General features: G+C 30.7%; 2 protein-coding genes across 3 annotated transcripts; one reads left to right on the forward strand and one right to left on the reverse strand.

Moving 5' to 3' along the window:
* Positions 1 to 508: 508 nt before the first annotated feature.
* Positions 509 to 2,571, reverse strand: LOC130655496 (uncharacterized). Its single transcript, XM_057458263.1, has 2 exons — positions 2,295 to 2,571; positions 509 to 950 (listed from the first exon to the last, which is right to left on the reverse strand). The coding sequence occupies exons 1-2, from the start codon at positions 2,426 to 2,428 to the stop codon at positions 590 to 592; spliced, it is 495 nt and encodes a 164-aa protein (XP_057314246.1). The 5' UTR covers positions 2,429 to 2,571; the 3' UTR covers positions 509 to 589.
* A 366-nt stretch (positions 2,572 to 2,937) lies between these two features.
* On the forward strand, positions 2,938 to 8,270 carry LOC130655492 (uncharacterized). 2 transcript variants are annotated; one of them, XM_057458258.1, is made up of 12 exons: positions 2,938 to 3,010; positions 4,285 to 4,513; positions 4,598 to 4,697; positions 4,803 to 4,967; positions 5,059 to 5,229; positions 5,425 to 5,601; positions 5,742 to 5,815; positions 5,939 to 6,136; positions 6,346 to 6,573; positions 7,011 to 7,091; positions 7,169 to 7,228; positions 7,604 to 8,270. In XM_057458258.1, exons 2-12 carry the CDS (start codon positions 4,295 to 4,297, stop codon positions 7,727 to 7,729), a joined length of 1,599 nt encoding a protein of 532 aa, XP_057314241.1. In that variant the 5' UTR covers positions 2,938 to 3,010; positions 4,285 to 4,294; the 3' UTR covers positions 7,730 to 8,270. The 2 variants fall into 2 exon arrangements, with proteins under 2 accessions (XP_057314241.1, XP_057314242.1); XM_057458259.1 differs by lacking the exon at positions 5,425 to 5,601 and having other exon boundaries at positions 2,987 to 3,010.
* The last annotated feature ends 945 nt before the right edge of the window (positions 8,271 to 9,215 follow it).

Raw genomic sequence — 9,215 nt, forward strand, 5'->3', positions numbered from 1 at the left:
CATATGATATTCTGCACCATGAATAATATCATCAATAAAGACTTTTATTTAACGGTATTCGTTCGGCAATGTTGATGTGTTTTTTATAGGGCGCCCAAATATATAAACTATATATAAGGCGCCAAAGCATCTACAACATAAAAAATGCTGGTCATCCCTGACGGTGGTGACCAGGGACTGAAAGAGTTAAATGATCAACAATGTGTGTAATTCAGGAACATTAAATTTTTCGCTAATAAGCCATATTAAAAGAATATGCGAACATAAACTTTTGTAAATTGAATGCTTCTGAAAGATTTCACGTATAGTAACTTTCAGGATTGAACATCAAAACGTCTTATTTTATTACAGAAGCATAAAATTGAAACGGAAACAGACCACTTTTATTTTCTTATTTTTGTAAACCTTTCACAGATGGTCAATGTGGTTGCAAAGAATAAACTTTAAAACAAAATATCCCATGATGACTTAACATTTGATCCTCAGGGAAAGTAAGAAACCTGGAACATATATAAATATAAATATTAGCCACTATCAAACATACACAACATTACATTAGTTTTCTTTTCCAATAAAAAAACTTTCTCTGTCACGCATACATCATTTCTGCCATTAGAGACATGGGTTTTGGAATATATAATAACTCTCCAAAGTAAGAAGCTAATTCGTCTGGGTTTAAATCTTCATTTGTGTTGTAATTTACAGATTTTAAACATAGAAATTGGGCACTACATGTTGTGGGGCATTCTTCAGAATGTTTGTTTTGCTTCTTGTTATTCAAACATGAATCATCTGAACTTTCTGGTTTGTGCTCTTGGTCGTTAGTTCTACTAGAACACTGCCTCTTTTTTTTCAAATCTTTATCAAGAACGAGCTTTGCTTGCCTAACCAGGTTTTTCTTTTTTCTTTTTTGCTTCTTGGAGATTTTATCCACAAATTGTTTCTCGAAGCTAAAGAGAAAAAAAGTTTAATCATTCCGCTGGCAGGAATATAATAAATCAATTTTAGGTGATAAACGATGTTTAACTAGATCTTCTTGTCTGTTAATAGTTATGTCAAAGTAGGTTTATGATCATACTTATAAAATTTTAGTCAAACTGACAAGCAAATCTTAAGTTACAGAATGGTCAACAACATTATAATTTCGGGAATTGGTAGCTTGTTTTAGCTTGTATATTAACATTTCAGGCAAAAATGAATTTAGAACCTATTATAATACACCTTTTCACAGTTTAATTTGTTCACTCATTCTCTGCATTAAAAAAAAGGAAGTACACAGAGTAAATTTAACAGGGCTTTGATCGTAGGCACTATGAATACTTTTCATTTTCTAAAGAAATTATTAGTCTCACGGCATGAAAATTATGTTGTAAACCTACGTAAAACATATGTGATGATTGAAGATCAAGGAGGCTATACATATTGACTGGCAAAAACCATTGTTAAACAAACAGATAAAACACGTTTTCGTAAGTATTTGGGTAAATATTCAGAAGTATTTTATACTGTATCATATGACTATTTAGCTATTTTTTACATATTGTAAATAGATTTTCACCCATTCTTTATTATTATAAAGCATTGTAATTATTGTGTATTTTGGTATTATTTTATATATATAGTGAATATTCGCATAGGAAGTATAAACTTATATACAACATTTGTAACCTAACTAAAATTTTACTGTGTATATCATGATTACGACATTTGTAATATGTCGAAACAAGTTGATAAAATTTAATATGAAACTTAATAATATGTGAAGGAATTGTAACTTTTTCACAAAAAATTATATATTTTACTTTTTTTCAAGGTCAGAGCCTTCTTCATTTATAACAGTTAACTTCCTTTTTCAATTCTCAATAAGAGCATCGTTACAAAAGAAAGATTCATTTAAGCAATGGTTAACTGAAACTGTAAACTCGTGTATTGTCATGTGTGCTCTCCTCCACACCCATTTGTTTAAAAAATCAAGTAATGGAGGATATATATAAGTTGTTAGCCCACCATGACCCCATACAAGAAAATTTAAAATATAATTTCTGTTTTGAAAGCATGAATATAAGGTCATATCTTGATAAAGATAAGACAAGGAAATCCAAGAGATTGGCAGAAATTGTACTCTATTTAACAAATTGTCTTTTTTAATTAGGACAACAGTCCAAACTAAAATGCTATTGGACCAGCATAGAGCTTGTCCCATCATTAGCTATTGATATGTCATTAAAGTAAAATGTTAGATAAAGGTTAAATGCATTCATTGAAAATGTAAATAAGACTAACTGAATTTTTACCTTGTATTCAATTTAAAAATTGTAGATTTATTTTTATGAGGACTGACTTGAAGTTTTTCAAATACATAGTCTAGTTCGTTCTCATTCGAGTCTTTATCTAGTGTATTACATTTTTCATTGTCTTTGCTTGACATTCTTAGTTAATATTATACCACATATTATTACAATAAAACAGATTTATTGATTGCTTTTATAAGAGCTTCTTATTTTTATTCCTCATCGCTTCGTCATGGTATGTGTGCCATTTTGTTTCCATCATCTAAATTCCATGCAGCTTCAGTCTTCCTAAGGTCACAACTTTGATAAGATAATTTAAACACGTCCGGGAGCGTTTGGCCAAGGATAGGACACCGTTTTCTGATCAAAACAAATGGGGTGTTTCAGTTACAATTTTGAAAAATATATGTAAAAAACTATGTAAATTTTAATAATCTTGCGTATTAAATAATAAGATATGTGTCAAATTTGCCATACACTTGTTGAAATATAATCAAATGCTAGTAATAAATGTATTACATTAATAACAATAGAAATTCCCGTCATTTTTAAGGAAGTAGTAGAAACCAGGCCATTTTAGTTTTGATGCGATCTGCGGGATAACAGAACTGAATGAATATTGCAAAGTCATGCTTCCCGTGCAATTAATCTGTTTAAATCCAGCTTAAACTGTGAATTAATATATTATAAGAACTTTCACATGTTAAACATAAGGATAGGTAGGTAACATTAAATTGCGGAACTGTATAAAAAAGAAAAAGTTGCCCTCTACTTTTTCTTTTGCAGCTACATTAGCTATATGCAGAAACTATTGTTTTAGAAACGTTGTTTGGGTGTTGTTTTGTGTTTTAACCATTTGGTTGTCAATAAAATATTTGAGTTTGAGTCCTCTGTTTTATTATCATCATCGATTTTAAACCTATAGCTATACTATATGGGTCGTTTGGGACAGGGTTATAATGTAAAATAAGGGCTGTCCATTATCAGAACTAGAGACTGTGGTAGATCATTCCTCCACCTTCCTCTTACTTACTTATGATATTCAAACCTTGGTTGTGATAGTCAGAAAAATCTGGAATATTAAATTCCCACATAATCTTGATGATATTTATTTATTGTTCTTTTGAAATACAAAGGAGGTTTGCTTGAATTCTCAGTTCCAGGTTAACATCATCAAAACAATAAATTCTTGAGGGAAATGAGTGGCATATTTGGATTTATCAGCAAAAATTAAATAAGATAGAGAATACCATACAATTATTAGAAAAGGACCTATTGTATATAATTTAAAGATTTTAGATTTATAAGAGTTTGACGGTAATATTCAACTGCAGTGAAACAAACAATTTCAGTGCAATCACACTTGTATGATCTTTTATGCATTTTTCTTCATTTACCAGGCTGACATACCTGCCAAATCTGTTCCAATTAAAACATTTATTTACCCATGTATATACCATCTGCATTTGGTTTGAAATCCATTAGGCATCAAAGTGTCCTATCATGGTCTAGTTGTCAGAATACCTTACCTGAAATAAGACTTTTAGATCTCCCTTTGCATAGACTTAAATCTCTAATAAAGCATACATTGTTGTCTAATTATGTTTAATTTATATATACCTAAAATTACTATTGTTCACAATCACTTTCACACCACTTTTTTCTTGGGATTTGCAATTGCAATATTTTTCACATTTTTTCGCTTGTCTGTCTTGTTTTGTAGTGTTGTGTGTGTAAGTTGTGTGTTTTGTATTGTCCACGGTGGCTGTCATACTTCGAGCTCTGCTAACTTTGGCAGTTTCCGGGGTTTACTAGGGCAAAAGTTTTAATTAATAATGTATATTTATCTCCTAGTAAACTGAAATATATGTTTATTTCATTCATTGTTTATTTCATTCATTCATTCATTCATTCATCAGTTATTACTATATATATAAAGATACTTTAAAAGGTTTCATTAGAAGTAAACATGTCATTTAATCTATCTTTACAGTGAGGAAAAAATGAAAGGGAGAATACTTGTTTACTCAATTGTTGGTTGTCCTTTTTGCATTCGTGCAAAAGGTTACTTAGAACAGCTTGGTTTGCCATATATAGATGTTAATTTGGATAAAAATTCTGCTGCAAGACAATTTGTTATAGAAAGAACTGGTAAAAAAACTGTTCCACAAATATTTTTTAATGAACTTCACATTGGTGGTTGGGATGATTTAAATAAAATGGTAAGTATAAACAAATTTTGTTAGATATTATTATAGTGGCTTATTAGTCATATGTACAAATGTACAATTTTTCCTTGTTTATAGCCAAAAGAGGAATTAAATCGTTGGATCAAATTAGTGGAGGAGAATGTTCCTCCAGAGAATGCTCCTAAACCACCAGCTGTTGTAGAAGAAGAAGAGAGTGGTTAGCCTTTTTTTATTCCTATGTGTTTAATTCCTATGTGTTGTGAAAACTGTTTGTTTCTATTAAAAAAATAAAAATATCTCATATCTAAATTTTTTGTTGTAGCTGATCCCTTTGATTTTCAATGTGAATTGGATGAATATGGAGAACTGGTTAAGGAGTTAAGAGACAGCGGAATAGTTAAAGAACATAAAAGAAATTTAAAAACATACAAAAATTCTTTTATTGGTAAAGAAGCTGTTGATTGGTTGGTCAAAAATAAAGACCTTGGTAAACCTATTTGTTTGTTTTTTTTGTTTTTTAAAAAAAATCAAAATAAGAATAATAATGATAAAATGTGTCCTAAACTTTCATACAATAGACCGTGATGCTGCAATTTCAATGTGTCGACAATTGGTTGAAAGACATTTTGGCCACAGTGTAAAAAAGGAGTCATATTTTAAAGATGACAATTCAATTTATCGTTTTATTGAGGATGATGAAGGAAAAGCATTAAATGCTGGTATACACACACAGTGTGAACCAAGGCCAGGTATATATATATATTTTTTAATGTTCCTATATCTTTCTTTTTTTACTGTATTTATTTCTAATGTATCTGCACTTTTTATTTTTGACTGCACAAATTTGAAAAGCTAACTGATACCAGCTATATTTAAACAAAAGAGAATAAACTAACTTTACTAAATTTCACCTGGCAGGGTGCTATTAGTCACCTTTTGTTTAGGTAAAAGGAAAGGTTCTATCAGATACATCCTGATTATCTCTAAAGTACTTTTGCACATTTTTTGTGATCTTATCACTGGGTTTTGGCGCTTTCTGCAGAACCAACGCTTTTTTCTTTACATCCCTATAAATAGTGAAATTGCAGTTGAGTCAAAGCTTAATTTGCCTCATGCACAAGGTACTTCAATATTGTTTTTTATGTTTTTACAAAAGATTTTGTCTGTGAGAAAAAGTCTTTAGTATAGATTATATAGTGTTTTTAGATTCTGACATATATTCTATAATAAATTAGTTTAATCTTAAATATTGTTTTTTTAGCATCAGACCTTGGAGAGGAATTACGTCAACTGATTTTATCAATCTATAATTCTCATCTTTCTCCGGATGGAAAGGTAATATAGGTTAATGCATTTCATTACTCAATTAAAATTTAATCTTGTTGTCAATTGATTTTTTTGATGAGAGGGAAACCAAAGGTTACAATTATGGTTATTAATTGCATTCTTAAATTTCAGAAAGTTGATTACAAAACCATTGGTGAAACTTCAAAATTCAAGGCTTATGTGCAACGTACAGGAGAATTGCATCGTGTCAATGTAGAAGGTGCCACTAGAAAGGAAAAACTTGCTTTTTTCATCAATATTTATAATGCATTGGTTATACATGCTTTTGTGACAATAGGACCACCTGTTAATCTTTGGCAGCGATATAAGGTAATTAGAAATGACACATATAAATTTATTGTAATTCTTCACTGTAATCAAGCATGCAAAGTGATAAATTATTCATTTATCAATTTATGGAATAATCAAAGTTTACTAAAATGTCTACTATGTTGATGTTTTAAACTTATAACCAGTATCTGCCAATTATAACTTCTTGCTACATCTTCTACACAACAATATTTTTTCTTTCCTTTCAGTTTTTCAACACAGTCTCATATGTGATTGGTGGATACAACTACTCGTTGAATGATATTGAGAATGGTATACTACGTTCAAACCGCAAACCAATTGGTTCTCTGAAAAAACCATTTTCAAAATCTGATCCTCGATTAAAGGTGTCATTAGCTGAACCAGAGCCAAAAATCCATTTTGCTTTGGTCTGTGGTGCTAAAAGTTGCCCTCCAATAAAAACATATTCAGCTGGGGTGAGTATTTTCAGTAATTACAAGATGGAATTTCACACCTTTTTCTTACAAATTTTAATTTTTAGGTGATAGAGAATCATCATCATGATGATGATGATGATGATGATGATGATGATAGAGAATAAAGCATTTTTTTAAAAAAATTCTTCCCACAAATACTTTTTTCTGATATTGAGCAATCTTCATTTTTACTTACTTTGTGGAAACTGCTGAGGCAGCCAGACAGAGTTGTTTTAATCACGTAGACAAAATTATTCTCAAAGAGACAGGACCTGTTTTTATATAATTAGTTTTTTATAGTACAGCGTAAGCGACACATGAAAATGTTTGGTAAAACCAAGCAAGTGTATAAATAAGTGAAGTTTGTTTCAAATAAATATTTCTCTCAAAAATTATACAACATGTTATATGTATGTGTAAAGTTACATATTTTTTAGGATGTTGATAACCAGTTAAAACTTGCAGCAGAATCTTTCTTGGAAGGTGATGGATGCATCGTCGACATGAAGAAAAAAGAAGTAAGGATAGCAAATAATTTCCTCTCTTATTCCTATCTTAACAATATTTTTCATTCCTGTGTGAATTTATTTTGTAGGTGTGTGTCAGTCAAATTTTAAAATGGTACAAAGAAGATTTTGGTTCGAATAAACAACAGGTGGAGTTTCTTTTTTGTGGTTAGGATTGTGAGAGAATAGTATTTGCACCCCTGTCTTTTAATTTTTAGCGTCCGTATCATATTCATCATAATTCTTGTGCGCAGCTACAAATTTGCGCGCAAAAGTATGAAAATTATGTCACTTATCACGCTTAGGGCATTGACGTTTTCAATATGTATTTTATTCTTTTCTGTTCTGTTCCCTTGCCCTTTTCATGTGCTAAAATTGAAAAACGGTTTATGCGTGAGAATTAATTTTTTCGAAATTGCAATTCAAGTCCATTGCGTGAAAACTACTGCACCCTAAAATTAGTGGGATTAAATATTTTATACTTATTTAGAAACCACATAATAAATAGTTCATTGGTTATTTAGATTGTTCAATTTGTACACGATAACATGGGGGCATGCGAAAAGAAGACTCAACTTGCTGAACTTTTAAAGTCCAGCAACTTCAAGTTAAATCACATACCGTATGATTGGGGCATCAACTCTAAATGAGCAGTATTATCGGAAAAAAAATAAAGATTATATATTCAGCCTTTAGTTGGCACAGTTGGGAAGCTGTCTCTTTTTCTTTCTATTTACGTTTATACATAGAACTAACATTTAGATTTTCAAACGCGAACCAACCCACTTGACGATGTAAATGACATCTTGAAAGAACCACGTACAATTTTTTATATCAGGAACCTATTTTTTATTCGCAGAACATTTGTGCTATTAGCTCAAAGTAAAAATTTAAAACGACATACAATAAAGATATAAGGAATTTTTTTTAAATATCGGAAATACGCGCGGTAAAAAAGCGATTTTATATGTTTTCCCGGGTATATTTAATAATAGAAGTATATAATTATAAAAAAAATCAAATGTATTTATTTTTAGTTTTTGTTTGCACTGTAGTTTTTAAATAATTTATATTCGTGGGGGATTTTTGTTCCTTTTGTGTAATGGGGGTAATCTCGCAGCTCTGGTCCCGGCTAGATGCTGAATTTTTTTATATAATTTAGATTAATAAATAAAAAGAAACAGTTTACAATTTTATTGCTTTTTTCATGTCGCCAATCCCTCTTACGTACTCCACTTACAAATTCACGTAAAAATTTTTGCCTCTTTTTTTATGATATCTTGTTACGATACCTTTTTTATTCGAAAATTTTAATTGTTTTAACTTCTTTTTTTTTAAAGTAATAGGTGTCCATATCAGTTTTACCAATGCATATTTGCAGCCGCGTGATTTTTTAAGAATTTCACATTCTTATCTCCCAAACCCTCGTTTACAGTTTTCTTTCTTTTTTGACACGAAAAAAGACAAAAACGCAAAAAAGTCTGGAAACGAGGGTGACAGGTGTTGTTTCAAGTTTCCAATAATTCTCTTTTCTATTATCCTTCCAACAGTTAACATACAAAAAATAAGAATAAATTAAAATGGACGATGCTTCTGTGTCAAGTGCAGAGTATTTGCTAAGTATGTTGTTTAAGCTTGTCTAAGAGTCATTAGTTGCTTGGAGGCTGCCTGCATAGGCTGTTTTTTCGAAGTCATCAGAAGTTACTTTCCAGGACAAAGGGTGTATTAAAACTTGTCTTTGAACCAATCTTACAAGCCACGAATGCACCCATCCATGTGACAAACAAAGTAGTGAACTAAAAACTCGACTGAGCTGGTCAGGATATATGCAGGACGTGACTAATTCTTTCAGCACAAATCGAAAAGATGTTATACAATTTTTTTTTAAAATTAACCTAAACCCCTCCGATGAGCATTGCATCTATTTTAGAGCATTGCATCGAATTACTGTCTGTAACATTCGATTAGATACTTTGGCACAAACAGATGTTCCTGTAAAAAGCATAATTAGGTGCACCACAACTTGTGAAAACGTGTGAGAAGAGGTAACAGGCTATAAACATTTAGTAGTCATGTTTTTCTTCGTCTACATATTTTGTTTTTCTTTTGCTTTAGGATATGGCAGCGGTAGATGTG

This window comes from Hydractinia symbiolongicarpus, chromosome 8 (assembly GCF_029227915.1).
Source record: "Hydractinia symbiolongicarpus strain clone_291-10 chromosome 8, HSymV2.1, whole genome shotgun sequence".
NCBI classification, from domain to species: domain Eukaryota; kingdom Metazoa; phylum Cnidaria; class Hydrozoa; order Anthoathecata; family Hydractiniidae; genus Hydractinia; species Hydractinia symbiolongicarpus.

Coding starts and splice junctions, on each gene's coding strand:
- LOC130655492 (XM_057458258.1), top strand. CDS start 4,295: ATGAAAGGGAGAATACTTGTTTACTCAATTGTTGGTTGTCCTTTTTGC. Junction 5,816..5,938: donor ATCTTTCTCCGGATGGAAAG/GTAATATAGGTT, acceptor CTTAAATTTCAG/AAAGTTGATTACAAAACCAT. Junction 6,574..7,010: donor TAAAAACATATTCAGCTGGG/GTGAGTATTTTC, acceptor CATATTTTTTAG/GATGTTGATAACCAGTTAAA.
- LOC130655496 (XM_057458263.1), bottom strand. CDS start 2,428: ATGTCAAGCAAAGACAATGAAAAATGTAATACACTAGATAAAGACTCG. Junction 951..2,294: donor ATTTTTAAATTGAATACAAG/GTAAAAATTCAG, acceptor TTTTCTCTTTAG/CTTCGAGAAACAATTTGTGG.